The 27,692-nt window shown below is 44.0% G+C and overlaps 1 protein-coding gene and 2 long non-coding RNA genes across 8 annotated transcripts in view; 1 reads left to right on the forward strand and 2 right to left on the reverse strand.

Annotated features, from left to right (window-relative positions):
• LOC144930199 (uncharacterized) overlaps positions 1-4,152 on the reverse strand; it is a 140,516-nt gene extending 136,364 nt beyond the window's left edge. For 3 of the 4 annotated variants that reach the window (XR_013635303.1, XR_013635304.1, XR_013635302.1), the window contains exon 1: positions 3,617-4,149. This is a non-coding gene — a long non-coding RNA (uncharacterized LOC144930199). Of the gene's footprint in view, positions 1-3,616 lie in introns of all 4 variants that reach the window. The other variant, XR_013635301.1, reaches the window with a different exon arrangement.
• Positions 4,153-4,162: 10 nt separating this feature from the next.
• Positions 4,163-27,692, forward strand: part of LOC140906700 (DGAT1/2-independent enzyme synthesizing storage lipids) — a 42,822-nt gene continuing 19,292 nt past the window's right edge. Inside the window, exons 1-4 of one of the 3 annotated variants that reach the window (XM_073331144.2) lie at positions 4,163-4,371; positions 8,879-9,062; positions 14,977-15,307; positions 24,335-24,499. In XM_073331144.2, coding sequence (XP_073187245.1) covers positions 14,980-15,307; positions 24,335-24,499 — 493 coding nt within the window. In that variant the 5' untranslated portion in view covers positions 4,163-4,371; positions 8,879-9,062; positions 14,977-14,979. The remainder of the gene's footprint in view (positions 4,372-8,878; positions 9,063-14,976; positions 15,308-24,334; positions 24,500-27,692) is intronic. The other 2 variants (XM_073331142.2, XM_073331143.2) reach the window with 2 other exon arrangements.
• LOC144930200 (uncharacterized) overlaps positions 24,095-27,692 on the reverse strand; it is a 49,933-nt gene continuing 46,335 nt past the window's right edge. Inside the window, exon 3 of the long non-coding RNA XR_013635305.1 lies at positions 24,095-25,328. This is a non-coding gene — a long non-coding RNA (uncharacterized LOC144930200). The remainder of the gene's footprint in view (positions 25,329-27,692) is intronic.

Here is a 27,692-nt window from a genome sequence, read left to right on the forward strand (position 1 = left end):
AAACTGATGTGGGTTACATTTTTTTAGGCCTTATAGATGAAAACAGCATGCAGTACTCTATAGTCAGAAGTGACGACATGCAATATTTTGTTTTACTCCTGAATATTAACCTTTACTTGTACATTACTCAAGTTTGAACAAAAATGGCATCCTTCTCTTCAATTTTCTAGTACAAAAAGCTGATAAAAACTGGAATAAAATACTGAGAAATATCCATACTGTGGTGAAATTAATCAATAAAAATAAAGTTGATTCTGTGACAGAATGGGGTATATCAGCTCGTGTTGTAGTGTAAATGCCATATATGTGCTGAGCATGTCTAACCTTGCTCAAGACAATTATTGTAATGTATTCCAGACACATGCCCTACCCAGGAAAGATGCTTGCTGTCCTGATGGACCCCATAACTGAGCAGCCATCAACTCGGTTTCTCAACTGGAGGCCCAATTCCATGGAACAATGGCATTTCTATACAGGGGAGCCAGCCTGGTTAGTTGAACTGCAATTTCTCAGTTTAGGCACTTGGCAAAAGAAGACAGACTGCATTGTCAAGGGGGAGGATGCAGAGGGGTAGATGTAAGCAAGACTGGCTGGAGAGAGATTAGACAGGAGGGATTCTGCCTAGTCTGAAATGCTGAGAAGCCATGGACTCAAGGAGGGGTGAGGTCAGACAACGGGAAGCTGCGTCTCCAGAATTTTTTTTTTTCAAATAATTGGCTCTTTTAAAGAGTAAACTGTTAATAAATTCCCTAGCTAAGCCTGTTTTCCTTGCTTTCCTGCACTGTTTTCCACAAAAGGGTTAAACTATAAGCCCAGTGTGATTGCACCTGAGGTGGGACTCTTAGGGAGCATTTGTAAGCAAGAAGGTTTGAGGGACTATTTTTCAGGGAGCAGGGCTTCTAGACGGCAGTCCTATGCCACAATGAAGAGTTCAGACAGAATTCTGCCCAGACCCCACTGGTTTGGAGGCCTGTGGAACCTGCAGTTGGGTCCATTTGCAATAGACTGCTGATACAGAGAGGTACTGGGAATATAGTTAATGGGAGAAGAATAAGGATAATGGAAAGTTAAGAAGCAATATGTTGGGTAAGACAGGCCTGGAAGTAGACAAGATGTTTTTATTAGATTGGACTCCATTATCCTGATAGCAGCACTTCTGGTCCTTAACCAGTAAACCAATGGCACAAGTAACATGAATGCTGGCTGAGTGGGAGAATCCTAGGCTGTAATAACCTCTCTAGTAAGCCATTAAAAGAACCTGGAAATGTAACTCATTAAACAGAGTACCAAGGAAGGTAATTGTCCAGTTTGAGCAATTGCTAATGGATCACCCACTCACAGGAAACATTACAGATGGGGTGAGAAAGCAAAGTAATGCTAGCTCAGACCACAAAAATGCCAGGGTAGGGTGAAAATTTTTAGCATAATATGAAACTGCAGAATGAAAACTACTTCAGAGTGTCCCTATAGGTGCTTCACTTCTGGTGAACGTGTGCCCATGTGTTTGATCAGAGAATTTCAGCAGCAGTGCTTGCCTGGGTCACGCATGCGCTGTCCCCATCGCACATCATTGTCTGCATCTATCTACCATGCCTGACCAGATGCCACTCAGTTCCTTCTCAACTGTTCTCGCCCTGAGAAGGTACTTCCAGCAGTGTGAAAAATAAATAGCTTTCTTCAGTGCTTAAAATAGTTTTTAGAGTGGTTTTAGAATACTAGTTAGATTTACTTTTTTTCAGTTTATTTTTTTTGTTGAAAAGAAAATACATATTTTCCTATCCCTCAGAATAGTTGTTCACCCTTGGGCTGAACCGCCATAATTCCATCCATGCCCAGTTCACCGGGCTTCAAGTGGTGCCCTTCCTCGTAGGAGGCAATCTTGGTATTGGATGGACACTTGCAATACATCTGATGCTTAGGTAAGACACACATCCCACAAAAGTGTTCTCACTGCAGCAAGCTGATTTAAAGGCTCACGCCAGAAAGGACAGAGACTTGCATTTCAAATTTACACTTATGGAGAAGTATAGCATCGAATCCCGGCCAACAGACTGCCTCTGGACAACAATCTCCAGAGACTTTACCCTCTTCACAAAGGAAGGCTCACTTCACCAAAAAGATAGCGAGGAAAAAAGCATCAACTTCCCCCCCGAAAAGGCTCATTCTGTATCCTCAGTACTGACCACACCACAGCTGAATACATATGAGGCACCAGGAGCCGCTGGTACCACGCGTATTGTGAAAGCCAGTGACCGCAGGCAGGCTTGGAGTCAAGAGGCAAACGGAAGCCCACCTCCTTTGCTACGACATTGAGGGACCCGCCCAAAGATGCAGCACCAAGGTGCTCCCCACAGGCTACGGCATCACCATCTGCTCCAGTAGCACAGAGCAATCAGATGTCCACACCGATGCTTGTAACTGCAACAGCATCATCAGCTCTGACCATTTTGGTGCTAAAACCACTGGGAAGCTGGTGGTTGTGGTACATATAGGTACCAATGACATAGGAGAAGTCCTGGAGGCCAAATTTAGGCTGCTGGTGAGAGATTGAAGTCCAGGACCTCCATGGTAGCATTCTCTGAAATGCTTCCAGTTCCACATGCAGGGCCAGCTAGGTAGGCAGAACTGTAGGGTCTCAATGCGTGGATGAGACAATGGTGTAGGAAGGAGAGGTTTAGATTTATTAGGAACTGGGGAACCTTTTGGGAGAGGGGGAGCCCATACAGGAAGGATGGGCTCTGCCTAAGCCAAAATGGAACGTCACCTCAGGATGGGATGCACAAATAAAGTTTCTTGACACCTTAAATGACTGCCTCTTGGAGCAGCTAGTCCTGGAAGCCACAAAAGGAAAGGCAATTCTTGATTTAGTCTTAAGTGGAGCACAGGATCTGGTTCAACAGGTAAATATAGCTGAGCTACTTGGTAATAGTGACCATAATACAATTAAATTTAACATCCCTGTGGTGGGAAAAACACCATAGTAGCATTTTATTTCAGAAAGCAGCACTACACAAAAATGAGGAAGTTAGCTAAACAGAAATTAAAAAGATACAGTGCCAAAAATGAAATCCCTGCAAGCTTCATGGAAACTTGTAAAAGACGACATAACAGAGGCTCAACTTAAACGTATACCCACAAATTAAAAAACACAGAAAACCAAAAAAAAAACCACTGTAGCTAAACAACAAAGTAAAAAGCAGTGGAAAGGCAAAAAGGCATCCTTTAAAAAGTGGAAGTTAAATTGTACTGAAAAAAAATATAAAGGAGCTCTTGGCCATGACTACCTTTTTTCATTTGCAACTCACTACACTGTATCCACTAGCTCACCCTTGTCCATATGCTTATTGACATCCTCAAAGAATTCTAGTAGATTGGCGAGGAATGATTTCCCTTTACAAAAACCACTGACTCTTTTCCTCAACAAATTGTGTTCATCTATGTGTCTGATAATTCTGTTCTTTACTATGGTTTCAACCAGTTTGCCTGGTACAGAAGACAGATTTAGCAGCCTGTAATTGCCAGGCTCACCGTTAGAGCCCTTTTTAAAAATTGGCATCACCTTAACTATCCTCCAGTCATCTGGTACAGAAACTGATTTAAATGATAAGTTACATACCACAGTTAGTAGTCCTGCAATTTCACATTTGAGTTCCTTCAGAACTCTTGGGCGAATACCATCTCGTCCTGGTGACTTATTGCTGTTTAATTTTATCAGTTTGTTCCAAACCCTCCTCTAATGCCACCTCAATCTTAGACAGTTCTTCAGAGTTGTCACCTACAAAGAAGGGCTCAACTTGGGAAATCTTCCCTCACAGCCTTAGCTGTGCAGACAGGTGCAAAGACTGTAGTTAGTTTCTCCCCGCTGGCTTTATCACCTCCCTTGAGTACTCTGTTAGCACCTTGACTGGCCAGCTGCCCCACTGGCTGCTTCGCCCGCTTTTCTGCTCCTTGGGCACAGAGCTGAGAAACGGGGCCACCTGGCGGCTGGTCGGGGCCTCGGGAGCGGAGCTGGGCAACGGCCCGCGCCCGGGCTCTGCGCACCGCGCGCCAGGGAACGCAGCGGTCCGGCCCCGTGCGCGGGGCTCGGGGGCGCCCCGGAGCTCCCGCGATCGGCTCCGCCCTGCGCCGGCCACGCGTGCAGCACCGCCGCGTTCCTTCCGCCGGAAGCGGCGCCCGCCGCGTGTCGCACCCAATGGGGTCCGGAGGATTTTGCCTCGGAGACCAGGTGGCGCTGATACTACCCTGATCCGGCCCCCGGGGCGGGGGAGCCGCCCTGGCGGGACCCGGCCTCCGCGGGGGCGGCAGGTGGAGGAGAAACCCCGAAGCTCGGGACAGAAGCAGGGCTAGAGTCGGAGCCGCTGCCGGAGCGAGGTGAGGAGGCGCCCGCGACCCGCGGCTGGGGGGGGGCCGCCGTTGGGTCTCTCCAGGGGGAGCCGGTGCTGCAGCCCGATGCGGAGGGGGGCTCATCCCCTGCTTCGCCAGGCTGTGCGGCCGCTGCCTCCCCGGGCAGCGGTCCCCAGGCTGCCGCGTCCCGGCCTCCTCCACCCTCAGCCGGCTGCAGCCGGCCTGGGAACGGCCGCGGCTTGGAGGGAGCCCAGCCAACCAGGGCCCGGGGCACACGTTCCCTCCGGGCTGGGGAGAGAGACAGGTGGAGGGTCATCGTCGGCTTCTCCCCACTCAGGCACTGTTGACCTCGACCCTCCTCCTCCGCACGCAACGGAGCGGTGAGGTGGGATTTCCCCCTTCCCCCCTTTCTTCAGTGTATGTGTGAAGAAGCCCAACCTGTGTCATGTTCCCTGGTGCTGCGAGGCCGGGCCTGTGGCCCGTACCAAAATCAACGGTAAACCCCCTAACCAATTAAATGACCCCAGCACAACCTATGTAAGCCTTAAAATCTGGACATAATGCAATATTGAAACACAACGGAGTCATCAAAAATACTTCTGTTCGCAAACATAACAGATCATTACACATCACAGGAAAGCCAGATATGGTGTCCTATAAATAGGGTATTTGCTAGGAGAACTGCATAAGACCCCTTGTAGAATATTGTTGAGTCAAATTATTTAAAAAGAAAAGGAGGACTTGTGGCACCTTAGAGACTAACACATTTATTTGAGAATAAGCTTTCATGAGCTACGGCTGACTTCATCAGATGCATCTGATGAAGTGAGCTGTAGCTCACGAAAGCTTATGCTCAAGTAAATTTGTTAGTCTCTAAGGTGCCACAAGTACTCCTTTTCTTTTTGTGAATACAGACTAACACAGCTGCTACTCTGAAACCTGAAATTATTTAAAGTGTCATTGACTTAAATTCTACATATCTTAAGGTCATTTCTCTAGATCTGTTTGATTATAGAGTAGTAATCTTTGCAGGTAAATACATTAGACTTATAGCTTCTTAGTATGGTGGCAGAAAGAATAACTTTTTTGATATTTTTCCATACCCCCCTGTGATGCATCTGGCTGCATATAGTAATTTCTTACTTTAAATAATATGGCTCTAGTACCACTGAAACAATTTTCTTCAAACCTGTCTTATTTCTTATAGCTCAAAGTTTACAAACAACCAAGTTTGAACACAATTGTTTTAGCAATTTTTTAATATATTTGGGGTGTTTGCGTACACAGATTTTTTTTTATCAGAATGTAAAGGGAAAAGAGTCCCTTTTTTCTGGATCCCTCTTTTTGGCCAGTGTCACACTGGGAACTCATGTTCAACTGATTATCCTCCAAAAAGAAAAGGAGTACTTGTGGCACCTTAGCGACTAACCAATTTATTTGAGCATAAGCTTTCGTGAGCTACAGCTCACTTCATCGGATGCATACTGTGGAAAGTGTAGAAGATCTTTTTATACACACAAAGCATGAAAAAATACCTCACCCCATCCCACTCTCCTGCTGGTAATAGCTTATCTAAAGTGACCACTCTCCTTACAATGTGTATGATAATCAAGGTGGGCCATTTCCAGCACAAATCCAGGGTTTAACAAGAATGTCTGGGGGGGTAGGAAAAAACAAGGGGAAATAGGTTACCTTGCATAATGACTTAGCCACTCCCAGTCTCTATTCAAGTTTAAGTTAATTGTATCCAATTTGCAAATGAATTGCAATTCAACAGAACGCCACTAGCCGTCACCTTCAGCCACCAACTAAAACCCCTCCAACGCATTATTAAGGATCTACAACCTATCCTGAAGGATGACCCAACACTCTCACAAATCTTGGGAGACAGGCCAGTCCTTGCCTACAGACAGCCCCCCAACCTGAAGCAAATACTCACCAGCAACCACATACCACACAACAGAACCACTAACCCAGGAACCTATCCTTGCAACAAAGCCCGTTGCCAACTGTGCCCGCATATCTATTCAGGGGACACCACCACAGGGCCTAATAACATCAGCCACACTATCAGAGTCTTGTTCACCTGCACATCTACCAATGTGATATATGCCATCATGTGCCAGCAATGCCCCTCTGCCATATACATTGGTCAGACAGGACAGTCTCTACGTAAAAGAATAAATGGACACAAATCAGATGTCAAGAATTATAACATTCATAAACCAGTTGGAGAACACTTCAATCTCTCTGGTCACACGATTACAGACATGAAAGTTGCAATATTACAACAAAAAAACTTCAAATCCAGACTCCAGCGAGAGACTGCTGGATTGGAATTCATTTGCAAATTGGATACAATTAACTTAGGCTTAAATAGAGACTGGGAGTGGCTAAGTCATTATGCAAGGTAACCTATTTCCCCTTGTTTTTTCCTCCCCCCGACTTCTTGTTAAACCCTGGATTTGTGCTGGAAATGGCCCACCTTGATTATCATACACATTGTAAGGAGAGTGGTCACTTTAGATAAGCTATTACCAGCAGGAGAGTGGGGTGGGGCGAGGTATTTTTTCATGCTTTGTGTGTATAAAAAGATCTTCTACACTTTCCACAGTATGCATCCGATGAAGTGAGCTGTAACTCACGAAAGCTTATGCTCAAATAAATTGGTTAGTCTCTAAGGTGCCACAAGTACTCCTTTTCTTTTTGTGAATACAGACTAACAGGGCTGTTACTCTGAAACCTGATTATCCACCATGACTCCCAAATCTTTTTCAATCACTGCTTCCCAGTGTGGAGTCCCCCAGTCTGCAAGTATGGCTTGCACTCTTTGTTCTTGGATGTTTACATTAACATATAGCCATATTGAAATGCACATTGTTTGCTTGTGCCAAGTTTATCAGGCAATCTGGATTGCTCTGAATCAGGTGACTTATCCTCTTCATTATTTACCATTCCCTCAGTTTTGTGTCATCTGCAAACTTTTATCAGCATCAATGATGATTTAATGTTTTCTTCCATGTCATTGATAAAAATGTGCATAGGACTGAGAACAGATCCCAGCAGGATGCCACTGGAAACACACCTGCTTGATGATTCCTCATTTACAGTTGCAATTTGAGACCAGTTAGCCAGATTTTAATCCATTTAATATGTGCCGTGTTAGTTTTAGATCATTCTAGTGTATTAATCAAAATGTTGTGCAGTATCAAGTGAAATGCTATACAGAAGTTTAAATATTATGTCACTTATGTCTAATCAACCACATTTGTAATCTCATCAAAAAAAAAATCAAATTAGTTTGACATGGGTTCCATAAACCCATGTTGATTTGCATTATTACATCACCCTCCTTTAATTTTTTTGATAATTGGGTCCCATATCAGCCACTCCATTATCTTGCCTGGGATACATGTCAGGCTGACAGGCCTAATTTTTTTTTTTTTTCCCCCACCTTGCCTCAGCCTATGGGCTACTGCCAGTCACCATCTAGCCCCCTTTCACTGTGGCTGACTGCAGTCTGTACAAGCCAGTCGTCATAGGCAAGGGAGGTTTTGACCTGCTGCCTTCCCCTGCAACCCAGTACCTCCAGGGGCCTTGTACAAGGCCCTGCAGCCTGGGGAATTGCCGGCCCGGCTCTCCGGAGCTCCTCTGGCCTTTCCCCAGCCCCCCTTTACTCCAGTACCCCGGTCATCCTGTTTACCCTTTTTACCCAGTGCTCCAAGTATTATTGAAAATTTTGTAATACTTCTGGATGCAAGTTATCTGGACTGTCCGATTTAAAAATGTATAATTTTGGTAGTTTGTGTTGAACATCCTCCAGAAATACTAGTGCAGGGCAAGAGTATTATCATCCGCATATGATGAGACTATATGTACTGTTTTTTCTCCATATACAGAATGGAAATAGGTTTCAGAGTAACAGCCGTGTTAGTCTGTATTTGCAAAAAGAAAAGGAGGACTTGTGGCACCTTAGTCTCTAAGGTGCCACAAGTACTCATTTCCATTCTCAGCAAGAAAAGATTTATTAAACACTTCTGTCTTTTCTACATTATTTTTGCTAATTCTACCATTTCCTTCTAGTAATGGACCAATACCATTGTCAGGATTCTTTCTAGTCCTAATATATTTTAAAAACTCCTTCTTGTCCTTAACTCTGGTAGCCATAGATTTTTCCTTGTGCTGGGATGGCACTAATTGCACTGATGGATTTTGCCCATGGCCACGCTAATTTTGCTTGAAATATCAGATGCAGCTGATGACATCATAGACAGCAAAATGCTGCTCTTTGCAGGTGTGGCTCTGAATATGTTAAGCTGTTTTAGCTAACTTCTCAGATTGATTCTGGAGATTTGTGTGGAGCATCTGCTGCTTCTCCTCTCCAAAGAGGAAATCTTAATCCTAACCTTAATCTTGTCACCAGTCTTATTCAACATCAATTAAAGTAATTTAGAAAGATTGTAAAAAGACAATGTGCAACACCATTATTGTGCAGATGACCCGCAGCTGTGTGTATCTTTCTCATCCAATGCAGACAATGAGCTCTTCAAACTATTCCACTATATGAAGGAAATTGGAATCTGAATGAAAAACATGTGTCTGAGGTTAAATGTGGGAAATATGCAGATGATTCTAGTTAGAAGTGGAAAGCACTTCAAGGACATAATAGCTCTGTCGAGGAAACTTGCCCACAAATAATCAAGGTGCATCATCTCAAGGTCAGTTTGGACTCATTGTTGCAACCTGGTCAGAGGTAGCTGGCACTGTGCAACCTTTGAGTTTGCTATGGCTGGTGACCACAGGATGAAGTTTTTAGGATGGGATGTAGAGCATTCTCAGTGGAATGCTCTGGGCTTTGGAACTCTGACACTCATGGTCAAGACAGATCCTAGACTTGTTAGAGTGAAAAACAAGACTGTCATTAATCAGGCTCTCTCAAAAAAATGAAGTTGCAGAAGGGCCTGAGAATATGCTCCTGGATAACAGAAAACAACCCTGCTGGGTTTGGAGTTGGGTTTCTGCAGGGAGAAGTCTATGCCAGAGACCCAGTAGCCCCATGTACTAGTGATGAAGGGAGTGGGGCTTAGGCACCAGGAGGGAAGGTAACAGTAAGGCATTTGGGTTCTGATATGAACAGAATTGGCAGCAATCCATAGTTTTGTAAGTAGCACCTAGCAAATTTGTGGTTGCAGCAGAAATATTACATATTATGTGTGACAAGGTAGCCAGATTTTGCAAGGGTCACACATGCAGACAAGTCTTTCAGCTCAACCCATAAGAAATTGGGTTTGAAAATGCTGAGTAACTGAAAGAGAGGTGTTGTAATGGAAGTTAGACCTCAACTCTTAAATAGACTTTGAATGGCTGTAGCCACAGATAGGCTTTGACAGGACTTCCAGACCATTACAAGCCAGAGATGGATATGAAAGATGAGTTTGGGAGGGAGCATCAATGAAGACCAGGGGTAAAACTCTGGTGTGCAGCTTGACCATCTTGTGGTAGGGACTGTCTGTGGACACTGCTGTGGTTCATAAACTTAATCTCAAACTAGATGCAGGCTGACAGATATGTGATGGATACTGAAACCCTGCTTTGGCTGTTGGAAAGGAAAAGGAACTCTCCCTCCTTCTCTCCTCCTCTACCAGGGCCTCTGATCCCTTCAGTAAGGAGGTCTACAGTTACAAGCACAATTTCAGTGCTTCGGTGCATGATAGCCTAAACCTCAGCTTGTTTAGCTGCACCATCTCTTTAGAATTCTGCTTTCTTAGTGGCTTGTGGTTGGTGACATGTTCTCTGAAATAACCGTGATTTTAACTGTTTGGGGCCTTGCTAAATTAGGATTACAATTTTTAATTCAATCTAAAAGCAAACATGGAGTTAATGGAGTATGCAGACCACTGGGGTGATGTGTTCACAATTTGTTGCATAAGAGGCCACATGTGTTCACATACTCAAGAACTCCATGAAGAGTGGGTTGCAGTAGTCTCACTTCAAGGTGATAGGCCTGGATCACAGCGGTAAGGTCCTTTGCAGAAGAAACAACACATGGTAGAAAGCTGTCCTTTGCCACTGTTGTTCTACCTCTTCCCTGTAGCACAGCAGTTTTCAAACTTTTTTGAAAAAAAAAGCTGAGCCCCCCCTTTGAGTTACAATTTTTGGTTGTGCTCCCCAGCCCAGACAAAAATAGACACTTGCAAAAGTATGCTTGATAGCCTACTCATAAACCTAACAAGACCTTAATATAACTTTAATTAAATTACCTACAACTGTAAGTGTCAAATACACAGACCTTTAATGGAACAGCCCAGATTTCCTCAGCTGCAGATTGCTTCTACCTTGTAGCCAGGCTGCACCGCTAGGACAGGGCCAGTACCTTCCCCTTCGGGTTTTCAGAGTGGGGGAAAGCATGTGCGATTAGTCTCTGGGTCCGGAGGCTGCTGGAAGTGGAAAAAGGTGTGGCCACAGTGGGTGTTGACACTGATTCTCAGGCTGGGTGTCCTGCTGAAATGAGTCAGGGGTGGAGGTGGTGCTCCCTTACCACCTCTCCACCCCCCCCCCCCACCCCATGAGGGCTGGCCCATATCCCGCAGCACTGGCATGAGCCGCCTGGTGTCGCCACTCCCCTCCTTCTGAATGTTCCTCCATGCTCCCCAGGAGGGCGTGCCCCACAGTTTGAAAACTCTGCTCTAGCTTCTAGATACAGAAATGGGGAGTTGCTGCTACTTCACTTATTCTCCAGTCTCTTATTTATTTTTTTAAATGGTCTTCTGTAGAAAATAGTTTCAGTACCTGCCTCAGATGCTCACAGCTGTGCCAAGCAAAAGCTGAATGAAAGTGACCTGTATTTTTTGGCTCTCAGGATTCTGAATAGCAACCATGAAACTAGCTAGTATGTTATAATTTCAGTCTGTCACTTGGGAAAAGCGTGAGCAGCAGTGGAGAAAGGTTGGATTGATGTCTCTTCAGGCTTACTAATTATTGTACATTGTAACTGTATGTGCTGTAAACTACTTTAGTAAAAGCATACATCCTTTCAGAACTGGTGGATCAGACTGGTGGAACAATCTCTCCCCCACTGTATCTACATTTTACATGACAGAAACAGTTTCTTACTTGCCACTGTCGCGTAGATTTTTTTTATTTTCCAAGCTGTTGTCACTTATGGTTTGTCTAGACTTGGATAAAAGGTATATTTTAAAGATGCTAGCTAATGTGTTTTAAAACGCTAGTTGAGATGAGGTAAGTGGTATTTTAGCATGTGCTGGCTGAATGAAGTGAACCCTAGTCTTCCCCTTATATACACTAAAAAATTAGGGCTGTGGTCTCCAACCTTTTTAAGACAATCACTTTTTGAATTTAAGTGCAACCCAGGATGTACCTCAAAGAAAATGTAGAAATAAGTTTGTTATATAAAGCTGTGATCAAGTGCATAATATGCATAATTATACATTTTCCCTACTTACCAAGTCTCAGTATAACACTTGACTGCACATTATCTGCCAGTGTCTTGAAATTTGGATTGTAATTTGAAATAGCTTGTCAGATGCAGTCCTGCAGATGAGCATCTGTGAGGTGGGTACAATACTTGATCATCTTCATTTTGTGAGAATGCAGTCTCACACAGATAGGTGGAACCAAAACAAGCTGTCACTTTTAAAGCACAGCACAGTAGAAGGGGGTTGTGATGAGTTGGGTCACAGAAACTCCCTCAAGACTGTCACTAGATGTGCTGGGATACCACTGAGAACAAACCCCCCTGCCAGAAAAGGCTTCCCTCTACTCCTGTCTTGCTGAGTGGGTCACAGCTGTCGGCTTCAGCATAGACCCAGAGGTTGGACCATGCCCCACAGTTCACAGAAATTAAGATTCACTTAGCCCAGCGGCTTCTCAGTTAACAGGGGCTTTCCCTGCACCCAGTATTCAGTCTTTCTGGGAGCCTAACCCCGAATAAATCCACACTGTCTGCAAAGTCCCCAGAAAGTGCTGGAGTTTGAGACAGCAACTCTAGCACTGTTTAGCTGCCGCTTAACCCTGTAAGTGCCTAAACTCACTCATTGCTTAAGTTTTTGTGGTAAAAGTAACTTGCCTCTGAACATGTCCACTGCTGTCTCGCGGTAGGTGTCCAGGCACTTGTCTCTTGCCTATGCCCCCAAGCAATCTGTGAACCAGGGGAAGATAAATGTTCCTGTACCTAACTCAGGTGCTGGGTCTGATCCAGTAGATATGCTCAGAGGTCACCTGACTCCACACACAACAGCTGGGCGATGGGAGAGGAGGACCTCTCTTATAACTTCTAGCCTAGTGGTTAGAGTACACACCTGGGATGTGGGAGACTACCCATTCAATTCCCCTCTTCTGCCTGTTGAGAGGGGATTTGAACAGAGAGCTGCTACCTGTCAGGTGAGTGCTCTAAATGCTGGACTGTGGGATATTCTGAGGTGGGTCTCTCCTATTGAAGTTGCACTTTTTAGTTAAATAGTGGGCCAGAGAGAATGAGAATCATTCTAGAGCTCAGCAGTTGGCGCTCTCACCTGAAATGTAGCAGATCCCTTGTCAAATCCCTTCTCTTCAGGGTGGGGAGGTGAGAATTGAGCCAATGGCTCCCACATCCCAGGTGAGTACCCTAATCACTGGGCTAAAAGATCTAATTGGGGTGGTTCCATATCTCCCTAGGTGGGGCTTTTCTGTGGAGTTAGGTAGTCTCTGAGCACATCTTTTTAGACCAGGCCCAGTGCACCTATCTTCCTCCAGTTCATGGATCACAAACAGATAAGCACCTCTCTGTAGATCAGATATAGGTGCATATCTCTGTGAAAGAAGCAAGGGCTTAGGACACACATCTTCCAATAAGAAAAGGAGTACTTGTGGCACCTTAGAGACTAACCAATTCGGATGCATCCAATGAAGTGAGCTGTAGCTCACAAAAGCTTATGCTCAAATAAATTGGTTAGTCTCTAAGATGCCACAAGTACTCCTTTTCTTTTTGCGAATACAGACTAACACGGCTGTTACTCTGAAACATCTCCCAATGGCTACCTTAGGCAGCTCCCTGCCTAACATGCTGGGTTTTGTAGATTGCATTCTAAGGTGCCCATCTTTGCCCATTCATTGTATGGGGAGATAAGGCACTTAACTCAGGCTTTGTGGATCTTGCTGTTCCTGTGACCTTTTTTCCTAGGCAGCAAAAAGTTAGGTTTTACAATGCTGAGTATTGCAACACTGAAGTATCTTTGTAGATCCAGGCCTTTGTTCCTATTTCTTGGAGAGATCCCAGTGGCTAGTTTTGGGCAAATGCTCTTCTGCCCCAGGATTCTCTCGTGTTTCCACAGGGTTCCATTGTGGTTGTTCCCCCCCGCCCCAAATTTTGTTTATAGTTTATATGGGGCTGGTAGGAAGATTTGTATGCAGACATGAGTTGCAATGTCTTCAGTATGCTGACGATATCCTCTCTGCCTCAGTTTCATAGGACCTTGCTTGTCCTTAACCAATTTTTGAAACCTTTTATGTGATGTAAATGATGGATTGCCAGCTGAGGCTCTGTCCAGTTAACATTAAAGCAATGGTGTAGGATGGGGGAAGCAACTGAAAGATATGAAAATATTTCCCTCTTTAATTTAGGGTGTGTATCTGCCATTTGTTACTCAAGTTGGCAGGCTGGGATTACTGTTGGATCTCCAGTTCTGTATAACTATAGAAGCTCTGACAAGGATGGCCTTTTATTTCCATCAGTATTTGACTATGAGGTTGCAACCAGTTGTTTCTGATGCATGCACATTGTTACCATCATTCCTGCTTTTGTAACATCAAGGTTGTAGTATGCAATGCATTCTGTATGGGGCTATGCCATAAATCAACTGGGAATCTAAAGTTAGTACAAAAAGCAGAGCTCAGTTGTTGGATGGAGTTTCTCGCAAACTGTTTTTTGTGACTTGGTGGTATTGGTTATCTGTAGGTTTCCAGGTGGACTTAATGGTTCCTAAATAACTTTTTAGTCCCGTGTCATACTGCTGTAACTGTGGTCAGTAGATTATTTGTGAGCTTCAAAGTAAGCATTTGGGTAATTTGAAAGAAATTAAGAAATTTCATTTTTGGTCATTTTGTCGCACTTTGCGGCTAGTCGGTTTAATTGTTTTTGCTGAATAGTCAAATAGTGTAGTTTTCTGTTTGAAAAGACCCTTTATAAATGTTAACAGGGAAATAAAATTATCTTCAAAAAAGGAATTAAAACAAAACTAATATTACATAAATTGTGGATTTTTTTAAAAAAATAGTCTATTTCAAATAACTGAGGATGAGTGTCCCTTTTAAGTTCTTGCCACTGTGTCAGTTTTGTTACAACCTCTGTCCACACTGGGTGCAATGTTATGCCAGCAAATTTCAATTCTTAGTTTTCATTTGCTTTATTAATTCTTTTGTGCTATGTTACATGGAATTTTACATGTCCATCATCCTAATCATATATCCATTCTGCTTTCCATGAGGACAATTGGGGGATATTATGAATATCATTTAAATGAAATTTTTAAGTTTTATTTTGTCTGATAAATTAACACTCCCCCTCCCCCACCCTAGTTTAAGAAGCTTCCATGACCTGGAGACAGTTTGACTTGTTTTGTTCTCTCTTTTAAATAGGAGATGATACATAGAAATGAATCCTGTACTTCAGGGCAGGTACCTATGAGCTACTTATGCTGCCTGATTTACATATTGGAAGAATGGACTGGTGTGGAGTACCTTGAGGACTATCTGAATTATGTGGCATACCTTTTATGGGTGTTTACTCCACTCATAATAGTTTTTATACTTCCTGGACTTATCCTCCTCCTCCTCTACATTTCCATTATTTTTCTTTATGTTTATAAGAGGAAGAATGAACTAAAGGAGGCTTATTCCAATGATATCTGGGATGGTGCAAGGCAAATGGTGGCAACTTTATGGGATGGACATGCAAGAATATGGCATGGTAAGCAAGATTTGATTGTTTTGTAAGTGCTGAAACTATTGTCACTGTAGTTTAATGACTTAGGCCTGTCAGGCTTCTTTTTCTTATTTGTTTGGAAATTTCATGTAACTCTTATTTGCTCAGAAAATAAACGTGTGCTTAGGATTGACAGTGTGCTGTGTTGTAGCTGTGTTGGTCCCAGGATATTAGAGACAGAAGGTGGGTGAGCTAATATATTTTATTGGACCAACTTTTGTTGGTGAGAGAGAAGCTTTTGCGCTTAAACAGAGCTCCTCTTCAGGCCACCTTGTGTCTCTAATGATTGACAAGACAGAGGATAAAATTGAGAGCCTAAGCAGCACCTTAGTTTGCTTTCTGCATGACTGTCTCCATCTCCCCCACCCTTAAACCATGTTTGGAGGAGGGATTGACTCCCCCACTTCCCAGCTGCAAGGCAGTACCAGATCCTGGTTGCATTGATTAGGCCAGACAGGTTTCCATCCATACTTGGGTGTAACTCTGTGTCCTCTTCAGTCCTTAAGACTGCCATTGCAGCAAAGAGCCTAGCAACTTCTCTACCCTTCTTCCCTTTCTGACCCACCCAGCTTTCTTACAGCTAATGTTGGATGAGGTCCCTGCTGACAGAGAGGCCTTATATTCCATAGAGAATGTGCAAATGGACTAGTGATTTCCTTCCAGGTGAGATGGGGAACTAAGAACTTCAGTGAACACTCAAACAAAAGAAAACCGTTACTTCAATCACTACAGAGAATCTTTCTGCAGTCTGACAGCCTTTACTCTAACTGACCCATACCAACCTGCAGCAGTTTAAACAGCTGTATTTGTCTTTGAGAAAACAGAAAGCATTTGTGCCAAGGGAGATATCATTTCCTTTCCTGCCCAATTAAATCTCAAACTGACATCAGACTAGTAAGTGTCTCAAATATTATATGTAATAAACAGGGACTCTGATTTGAATAATGCCTCGTGGCCCAGGTGGTGCTTAGCTCAGGATGCAGATGCCCAAACCTGTAACTGTGGGTGGATTGTTTTTTCTTGGTTTTTGTAAGGATTAGTTCTTCGAGTAGTGTCCCTGTGGGTGCTCCACTCTAGGTGCATCCATGTTCATGCGCCTCAAGTCGGAGATTTTAGGTAGCAGTGTTGATTTGGCCCACACATGTGCATTATTCTCTGTCTCATGCCCTACTTTGAGGCTATCTAGCATTGCGTGGGTGAACCGCCCTCAGTTCCTTCTCAACCACCCTTGGACTGAGATGAAGCACGAGCAGAGTCCGATAGATGATTCGTTCTCAATCTTGTTTTAGTATATAGAGTAGCTACTAGAGTTTCTGTTATTTAGATGTTTACTACTCCCTTCCCCTTTTAAAATATATACTATAAAAACTTTAGTTTAGTTTTAGCTGGCTTCAAAAACAGTTAATCTCCCTGTCTTTATTGATTTTTTTTTTTGGTTATCTTCTCCCCTTGTAGGGAAAGAACCCCAAGAAGGGGCATTTTTGGCTCTCCCAGGTTTAAATGCTGTCTCTCCTAAAGAGAGACGATTCCGGTCAGCGATGGCCATTCGCTGCTCAGGAGAATCCCATATATCAGAAGTGTCCTCATCTTCAATTTTTGAGAGACGGTATGAGAAAGAGCTGTGAATTAACACTCAGACTTCTGATGATAGAGAGCTCTCTGAGACCAGCTTCCAACTCCTGGTCCTGGGACTCCCCCAGAGCAACAATCCCTATCAACATCCACGGGACATCAAACTCTGGTAGCGCCAAAGAGGAAATCTACGGATTCCTCTCACAAAAGCACAAAAAAGATGGCTACAAGTCCCCAGACCAAACAGTTGACTGGAAAAAAGAGATCCCTGGAAAAGTCAGCCACCTTGGTACCAACGGAGCTGCAGTGCAGTACCCCTGAGGCGTTTGGTTCCACAGATACTGGCACTGTGCCTAAAGACCCGAGGGGCAAGGCTCAGAGTGTCGGTACTATCTGATGAGCGGCAGTAGAGACTAGACCACCTCCTCTAAAACAGCGCCACTGGAGACGAGGAGAACCGTGGTACTGAGCGCTTCCACGCAGCAGCGTGCGTCTCCTTTCCGGGGACATGTGCACTGCTTGAACACACGAGCGTGACCAGGGACAGCTGCCGGTGAGCCTGGTGCCTGCCCAGTGGGTGGGGCTGCAGACAGTACAGCCGTGCCACAGGAGCTGCTGGTACGGGGCACTGGCTCCTGGGAGTAGCTGCCCCACGTGCTTCTCCTTTCGCTACTGTGGTTCCCCGTACAGCCCTGCAGCTCCACGGATACCAATTTATATCTGCGGATATCTGCATCCGTGGGTATAAATTTGTATCCATGCCACGCTCTACCCCGACTCCCAGGAGACCTTTGAGAAGCAGGGGGCAAGTCTGGATAAGGAAATTACTCCAGCAAAAAACATTTAGTCATCCTCTCCAGCTGAAGCTGTGGATGACTTAAAACAATTTCAGGATCTCACCAAGAGAGTGATGGATACACTTCAGATCTCCCTCGAAGAAGTAAAGGAGTTGCAACACAAGCTGCTGGACATCCTCCACATGTGCTCATCAGTGTGTATTGCACTCCCAATTAACAAGGCCCTATTAGACCCAGCCAAGATCATCTGGCAAACGCTGGCCTCGATAACGCCCAAGTGTAAAAGACGTAGACTTTCTTTTTTCCCCCTCACCCATCACCAAATTCCCTTGTGGTAGATGCTGTAAATGAACATGGCAGACAGCACCATGCTAAATCAACACCCTGCCACAAGGACTGGAAAAGATTGGACTTATTTGGCAGGAAATCTTACTCATCAGCATCCCTGCAATTTAGGAATTATCAGGCCCTGATGGCAAAATATAATCATATCAATTATGGGAATCTCATTGCCTTTATTGAACATCTCCCAAATGATCAAAGGGAACAGTTCCAAGCCATTGTTGACAAGCGCCAACTTCTCGCAAAGGCAGCACTACAGACTTCATTAGACACTGTGGACACAGCTGCCTGTTCCATATCAACGGCGGTAATGATGAGATCTTGGTGGCTTCACCTTTCTGACAGGTGTCAGAGTAACAGCCGTGTTAGTCTGTATTCGCAAAAAGAAAAGGAGTACTTGTGGCACCTTAGAGACTAATAAATAACAAATAAATTTGTTAGTCCCTAAGGTGCCACAAGTACTCCTTTTCTTTTCACCTTTCTGGTCTCCCAAGGGAAGACCATACAACTGTGGAGGACCTTCCATTTGAAGGATCCAAGCTCTTTGCAGAGAAGACAGACATTTCACTCCAGACACTAAAGGACTCGAGCCATGCTACGCTGCTTGGGGGAATCTGCATGCTTGCACAGAAAAGAAAGTATAGTAAATCGCATATGTCACAAAGATCCCGACCCTGTTCCCTCCATCCCAGACACTAAGAACCTCAGTGGAAGAGACAGCGTGGCCAAGACAAACATGGTTCCCATGCATTGCTCAATTAGTGGTATGCCCACCAATCACTCTTTAGCTCCTTCATCTCTCAGAACACTAGACAGATCTACCATCTCAACATACAGATACTCCGACTCAAGGCATGGCTCCTTGATGGTTCGAAAGCATAGAAATGTCCTGTTGCAGAGGACAGATGTCCTTTGTTGCAGAAAAATAATGACTTGTCAGACACGTGCAGAAGTGGAAAAGATGCCAAATCTGATGTGACTCAAAACACATTACCCCTATATCCTCTCTCCTCCCACTAGTACTGAACTACATCCTAGATCTAAAAAAAGTCAGGATTATCTCTAAGATACATCTCACAGCCATAGCCGCATTTCATCATAAGATAGATGACTACTAAATATTAACTCATCCTACAACGAAAAGATTCCTTAAGGATATTGGTAACCTCTTCTCATAAATCAGACATCCTACACCAACATGGGACCCTAACCTGGTTCTCAAGAGCCTTACAGTGACCCCTTTTGAACCCATAGCCACATGCTCACTTATGCATCTATGAAAACATCATTCCTAGTAGCCATCACCTCAAGCTCAGAGAATTGAAGAAATGGGGGGGATCTAATGGTATACCCAGTCTTCACAATTTTTTTAGGGATAAGATCACACTGAGACCTTATCCCTAAAAAGTTCCTCCTGAAAGTATCCCATGCCTTCCATATGGATCAATTTATTTACTTCCCAACTTTCTTCCCAAAGCCACACCTTGACAATAGAGAATCAATATTACATACACTCGATGTCAGGAGAACTTTGGCGTTCCATTTGGATAGAACAAAGGACTTCAGAAAATCTCCTAAACTATTTCTTTCGATCGCAAAGGATCCCCCATCTCAAAACAAAGACTCTGTAGATGGATATTGAACTGCATTAACTATTGCTATCATACCTGCAATCTTCAAGCTGCGTCTAGAGTTCGAACTCATTCCACCAGATCAGTTTCCACTTCCGTAGACTTCAACAAAGACATTCACATTACAGAAATATGCAGAGCAGCAACTTGGGCATCTGCTCATACTTTTGTGGAACACTATGCAATCACCCATGATTCAGCGTCAAGATGCCATGTTTGGCTCCACTGTATTATCATCAATATTAGACTCTACTCCGAAGTCCCACCCCTCCATCAGGGGTACTGCTGTAGAGTTCCCTACAGTAGAGCACCCACAGGGACACGACTCGAAGAAGAAGCAGTTATTCACTTTGTACACTAACTGTGGTTCTTTGAGATGTGTCCCCCCATGGATGCTCCATGACCTATCTTCCTCACCTCTATTTCAGAGTTCTTAATAATGGGTTCTGCAGTAGAGAAGGAAATGAGGGATGTTTTCCTGCGCAGTGCTAAATAGCCTTGAGACAGGGAGAGTGTATGTGTGGGCTGAATGGACGCCGTACCTAAAATCTCTCATCGGAGGCACGGGGACATGGATGCACCTACAGTGGAGCATCCATAGGGGGACACCTCTCAGAGAACCACAGTAACTACACAAGGTGAGTAACCACTTCTTTCCCCAGCAGTTTGGATGTATGGTTGGTGGAAGGCAGAGAATCTCTCAAATGATTCTCATCAGTCCTCTTTCCCATTTGATTTCAGTGGGAGGTGGGGTATTTAGCATACTTGAAAATCTGTTTGTTTGGTTGAGTTTATTCCATGATTACTCCTGGTGGAATTCTGCGCCACTGCGCATGTGCAGTTTTCTTTGCTTCCCTGTCAGAAAGTCATTTTTCTGCGAGGAAGCAAAAGTCATGCACTACTCCCTAGCAGCGCAGGTACATCGTTTCAGGCACCTGGAGCAGCCGCTGGAGAAGTAAATCACTGCGGGGCTGGGGACACCCCAGCCAATGGCTCTTACCCTGAGCCAGATCAGCTGCTAGACCTGGCTGGACTGGAGGCAGCAGAGGACGGGACTTCCTCTTCCCCTATAAGGAGTGGCTGGGGCTGTCAGATCCGCCCTCATAAACCTCCCCCAGCTGCAGGAAGCTCAGCATCCTTCCTTGCTTCCTGCCCCCGTCACTCCTCAGCTGTGGTGGGGAGCTGTCACTGTATGGGGAGTTGCTCCCTCATCCACTGAACCTGTATGCATCTGGACCTCCCATATCCAGAAACCCCTGCCAAGCCTTACCTGGTACATCCAGAAACCCCCTAGCCCTCCAGACCTGAACCCCACCTCACTGAATCTCAACCCCGCATCTGGAGCCACCCTGCACCGAGACCCCTGCCTCTGGACCCCTATCCCTCCACCCCCACTGAGCTCCCTGCACTGAAACCCCCACCCTGATGTCCCACCCTCTGCACCATCCTGAGCCCCCACATCCAGACCCCTATGCCACTGACCCCCAACTAGCTGCATCCAGACCCCCTGTCCTCGCTGAGCCCCAACCACCCTCACCTGGATGCCCCTGCAGAGTCCCATTGTTCCTGCACCTGGAACGCCTCAATGAGCCTCTGTGCATCCATATCCCCCCCACACATAACCCCCCCCTTCCCCCACTGAGCTGCCTGCACCCAGATTGTCCACACAGAATCCTCTCACCCCACACCTGGATCCCCTCCATGCTTGAATCCTGTCTGGTTGAGCCTGCCTGCCCCGCACCTGGTGCAGAGGGGCAGGGTCGCAGGCACAGTTGTCAACTTTCACATGGTAAATAAGCACCCCGACTTTCACAATAAGCCAAAAATCAAGGTAATCCCATTTCAAAACAAGGCCAAGCCAATCCCTAAGAACCCCAACACCCTATGTGACTAGATACCCCATTGTGCAGTCTGGGACTGTGGGGGGGGCCCGTTGTGCACCCCAATTCTCTTCCTCCCCCCCCCTGAACCTGTTTGCCAGAAGCCGATTAAAAAGAAGCAACAAGCTGCAAGCCAAAAACTAGCCCACAAGCGAATTAAGCTAAAAACAAGCCCAATTTCTGTTGTTTTTTTTGTGGGTTTGGCATGTCAGGGTGTTTCAGCCCTAGGCCTTGTGCTGCATCAGGGTCAGGTGCAACCTCACCGCTGAGTCCATGTTCCGGGGGCGGAGGGTGGGGGGCTGCACGATGATCTCCCACCTTTGTGCAGCCAGTGGCCTGTGCACCCCAATGCCATGCTGGAGCCTCTGCATTTATTTATTGACAAATGAAACTTTCAGAATTTTAAAATACTGTGCACAGAATTATTAATATTTTGGCACAGAAAGCCCTCAGGAGTACATGATGTATAAAATCCTAGCACTGATGATCAAATAAGCATATTGGATCAAACTAAAATGCTGCTTTCAATTCCTTCCCTTTTGTATTATCATTGAGGCTAACTGCCATTTCCCTGAAAGTTAACCACTCAGGATTTGTTAGTACAATTTTTTCAGACAGAACATGTCATGTCTCTTCTAAGCCTCATGTTAAGAGATTCTTAAAATCAGCACTTAACTTCAGTCTAATTCACTTTTCCCACCCGTTACCTTAACTTGAGCTTGGAGCCAAGTCATAGGTCACCTTGTTTTTTCCATTAAAGAAGTATTTTTGACAGCTATCAATTCTGCTAGGAGAATGTCAAAACTATGGTCTCAATCCATGGCCCCTTTACTACTCCTACTATCAATATAAAGAAATTTTAAGAAATTATCTGCTCTTTATACATAAGAAAATCACCTATTTCTGAGCCTTTTTCATAACCACCCTGTCTAGATCCAGCCAAAGCAAAAAAGGATGTTTGAAGAGCAATTTACATAAACAACAGAATCCTTCCTGAAAATCATCTGCACTTGTTCTCTGCCATTCAGTCAAAGGGAAGTGAGTTTCTAAGGCATTGATAACTAGATAGTGCAAACCCTGCATCGAAAAGCTTACAGAGCCAAAAATGCAACTTTAAATCTATTAAAGCATATTGGACCAAAGCCATCAGCTCTATCAAAGAACAGAAAAAGGATGTGCATGTATACGTAATTGCTTCTTTTTGTAAAGAAAATGATCATTCTCCGAGACGCTTGCTCTTTCTTCCTCATACCATATCTAAGGTTTGACAGTTCTGTGTGCACAGCTAAAACTCTCTCTAGGTCTACAGTCTGAAGTTACTGTAAACTCATCCTCCCTGGTCTTTCTGACACCTCTCTCCCCTGTGCATACCTTTAGTTATTTCAAAATGCAACTGTACAAAGAATCTTCTTTCCACTTAAGATGCACAATTTCCCAGTGTTTCTCTGTTCATCTGAGAGGTCTTATAATATCATGAAAGTAATAAAGTTATTTGTGCATGACGATAGCCTAATTCTGTGAACATTGTCTTAGTGTTTGAATGGATTTTAGGATTGGGACTGGCAGCAGAAGGGATTTCTCTTTTTTACAGTTAAAACTTGTATGTAGAATAAAGGAGTTAGAGGACTATAGTCTTTGATAAGTGACTTCATTTCCTCTTTCTAGCTTTGAGAGCGTTTCATCAAATAGACAAGATCAGCATGCCAGGAAACCAGATCATCCTTTCTTTACATGTGATGTTAAAGCTCCTCAAATTTTGAAAGGAAAAGCTAATCAAGAGATGAGGCAAGAGTATAGATATAATCAAAGAGAGTGGGAGGCATAGAAAAGAAAAAAAATGCAGAAGAAAAATAAAAGGAAAGTATGTAACTAAACTACAGCTGAGCATTTTACACATTTAACATGGATGGGAAGAAAATTACCATTAGAAATGGCTACCCAATAAAAGAAAGGCAAGAGTGAGAGAGAGAGAGAGAGAGAGAGAGTGTGTGTAAAACATATTTCAACAAAGCATTTAAATAAACATGTTTCAAACTTCCGCACAAGTCCCAAAATTGTTTTTAGTACTTTCCTCTGCCACCATCATCTCATTAGTTCTGCAGATACGTTTTTCCTAAGAAGAGATTTTGTTTTTGCTTTTTAATAGAATGCCTGTAAATGAAAAAACTGAAGGGGACATTGTCAAGTCAAAACTTTTTCCTGTCCCCATTTACATAAGGTGGTAGTTCTTGATCACTGATTTGTCACTGTTTCAAACTGTGGTTTACCTACCAATCCTCCCCACCCCATCTGTTCCTTGTTTTAAGTACTTTTTAAATAATCACAATTACATAGGTGATATGAATGAGTCGTAAGACTTGAGCAATATCATAGATTTCTTTGGGTAAAACATACGTTAAAATGATACAATAGTTCAAGATAGTAAGGTAGCTTTTGTATTACTGTAAACTTTGTTTTTAGTTTTCAGAGTAGCAGCCGTGTGAGTCTGTATCTGATGAAGTGAGCTGTAGCTGACGAAAGCTTATGCTCAAATAAATTTGTTAGTCTCTAAGGTGCCACAAGTCCTCCTTTTCTTTTTGTGTTTAGTGAAATACTTCTCACTCTTTCAGAATAAATAGTTAATTGCTGTGAAATCAGATTTTGTCGTCTTTGAAGTCACCAAGTATTGAATGGCAGCAGCTCTTGTGTTCATCGTTCTCTATAACATGTTAACTTTTCTCAAGGTGGTTGTTATATTGGAGTTTGAGTGGTATAAAACATTGACACCATTGTACCTTGTACTTCTAACAGGTTATGAGGTTCATGGTCTGGAAAAAATACCAGAAGGACCTGGGCTTGTTGTTTTTTATCATGGCGCAACTCCTATAGACTATTTCTACTTCTTGGCTAAACTCCTTATACTGAAGAACAGAATGTGCTATACAGTAGCTGATCACTTCGTCTTTAAATTACCAGGTAAGAGTCTTTCATTGCAAATAATGAGCTTTGAGTTGGAGACACACTTTTTTTAGTGATATCATACCATAATATTACTGACACACATTAATTAGCACAAGTATTCAGACCGTATCTGCCAATAGTCCTATGTTGGACAGGACTTCCTTTGGTCTGTAGTAGTCCAAGGCCAACATTGTCCCAGTTTATAAATACCATTGTATGGATTGGATAGATTGTTTGGTGACCATTCCTACCTCATCTGTCACATCAAGTCTGAAAGCAAAGCAGAGGAGATCACGGCACGAAGTAGCAGTCTTGATTAACCACAGCAGCAGCTTCCTTGCCTCCTTCCATTTAATAATGCAGTCAGTGATTTGGGTGACTGACTGGGGCGGAAGGGTATGAAGTGACATTCCATAGTTGGGGGGATGCCCCTGAAGTTGCCAGAGGCAATAAAAATGTCTTTAATATCCTCTCCCTGAAAAGAATGCGTAATGTAACTGGGCCTCAACCCAAGAATACAACTACAAGTAGGATTGAGCCTCTTTGACAGAAGTACTTAGAGGTGATCGAGGTAGGGATCCATTGGTTTAGATAAATATATATGAACTCTAAATGTTAAGGTCCTCCTGAGCACTGGTATAGAAAAAGTTAGAGGGTAAATATGGAAGCTTGTGCTAATTCATTAAACTAACTTTTTATATTTAAGTAACCTAAAATTTACCTAAATGCTGATGGGAAACAAATTCCACCAGATGCCATCTTTTGTCTTGTCCTTGAATAAATGGTGTAATTTTCTATAAGATGTCCCTTCTTCCTTCCTCCCATCTTTTCTTTCAGAGATGTCCTGTTGAATAAATGTTTGAATAAAAAGTTCAGCATATTTTAAGGTGCATAGATTTCAAAATATTTGTACATATTTAAATAGATGAGGCAGTGTTCTCTTCTGAAGAACTTGGGTTTTTGGTTCTTAAATGGAAAGAACTGCCATGCAGTGTTAGAGTTGTTCAGTTAAGATAAAACAGCCTTAAGTCAGCCACCCTGCCTATCCTGTATATTGTACGGATTGGATTTAACAAACAATAATACATTAAACTACACATTTATAAAAATAAATACAAAACAACATGTGCAGTATAGCTGAGTTCATGGTACCGTAGGAACCTTGCCTCTTCCATTTCCCCTCATTTTACTTGTACATTAATTTTTCATAAACATAGGTTCTTTGCATGTAATTTTAAGATTTAAGAAAAACAATTGTAAGTCTTAGGCAACTGAGTGGAGTCGGTTTTGGTTGACATGTGCCTCTTAACAGTTGTGCGAAAATGGGCAATTTGGTGTTCGTTTGTGCTGCACATACACATATATTATGGGCCAGATCCTCCGCTAGTATAAATTAGCATAGTCTCATTGAATTCCTGCTGAGAATCTGCATGTTTGTGGACTTAAATTATTTTTTCACTGCTTCAAACTGCATTTTGAAAGAGTCCTTTTTATGAACTCAGAACGCAGTGCTCCTTAGCAAAGGCTAACTATGTAAAAAGTTTGAACTTTCAAAGTTAGACTATGCTTGAGATTATTACATGGGAAGCGGGAGAGAATCAGTTTTATTTTTTTCATCAAACCCAGGAAAATCCATTGCCCAAATTTAAACTTCAAAATTAGGATGAAGCCTGGGGCTGAAGGAAAAATTTTCTTAAAAAAAATTAGACAAATATTCCACATGGCCAGCCATAATATTGCCCTGGCTAACCTCAACACTAATTACAGCAACTTTGCAAAATGTGCTCTGAAAAAGCAGCTGATTGTGCATGTTAAATTGTATCAGTTAGAAATATATTCTATTTTTTAGCTTCTAGAACAGAGATGGGCAAACTACGGCCCGGGGACCACATCCGGCCTGCAGGACCGTCCTGCCCGGACCCTGAGCTCCTGGCCTGGGAGTTTCGCCCTCGGCCCCTCCCCTGCTGTTCTCTCTCCCCTGTAGCTATGCCGCCGCGCAGGCAGTGGGGCTGCAAGCTCCTGGCACTCTGAGCGGCATGGTAAGGGGGCAGCGCATGCGTGGCGGTGGGGGGCTTGGGTAGAGGGTACCGGGGGGGCAGTCAGGGGACAGGAAGCAAGGGGGCAGTTGGATGAGGCGGAGGTTCTGGGGCAGTCAGGGGTCAGGGAACAAGGGGTTGGATAGGGTGTGGGAGTCCTGGGGGGGCCTGTCAGGGGGTGGGGTGTGGATAGGGGTTGGGGCAGTCAGGGGACAGGGAGAAGGGGGGGGTGTATGGGGGGGTGGGATCTCGGGGGGGGGCAGTTTGGGACAGGGGGTCCCAGGAGGGGGCAATCGGGACAAGGAGCAGGGGGGTTGGATGGTTCTGAGGGTGACAGTCAGGGGGCCAGAAGTGGGGGGGGGGTGAATGGGGGCAGGGGTGGGGGCCAGGCTGTTTGGGGAGGCACAGCCTTCCCTACACGGCCCTCCACACAGTTTCGCACCCCGATGTGGCCCTCGAGACAAAAAGTTTGTCCACCCCTGTTCTAGAAGATATACTTAACTTCTGTGTTCTTCTCCAAAACTTTAATTTTAAAATAAAATTCTTAATCCCTGCACTCCTATTGTTCCTTTGTTTTACTTTTTAAAAAAAGGAATTTAAAAAATAAAATCAGATGGCCTAAAAACAGTGTTTCTCTTCACTCAGTTTGCTTAGGTCAGGTCTGCACCAGGAGTGTCTTGCTATGTCAGTTAAAAAGAGTAAGCTGCGTTCTTAGTGCTATACCTTAAACCACCCTGTACCGCCCCTCCCCCATCCCGTGAAATGACTGTGCAAGTATAAAACACAGCTTTGCTAATACAGCTGTGCCCACAGCAGTGCTGTCAGCATAGTATGCTGGCATTCCCGTACCAGTAAACACTCCTCATGTGGACGTGGTCTCAGCTTTCATTTGAAAATACAGCAAGTTGCTAGTTGTTATGCTTGGGTGGGGGAAACCTCCAGAAATATGAGTTGAGTGTAATCAGTGAAGAGAGAGGTATGTAAATCTGCAAAGAGGCTGGAATAATAGCTCTGAGAGGTGCCTCATTCATATCAGTGAGGAGGCTAACTATGATGCCTAGTGCTGATCATTTAAATGTAGTCATTGTTAATTCATTCTCGTGTAAGAAAAGAGGGGATCACAGATCTGCACAGTTTTCTGTGAGTGATGTCGCATTTTGGTGAATTCTACC

This window comes from Lepidochelys kempii, chromosome 2 (assembly GCF_965140285.1).
Source record: "Lepidochelys kempii isolate rLepKem1 chromosome 2, rLepKem1.hap1, whole genome shotgun sequence".
Taxonomy (NCBI): Eukaryota; Metazoa; Chordata; order Testudines; family Cheloniidae; genus Lepidochelys; species Lepidochelys kempii.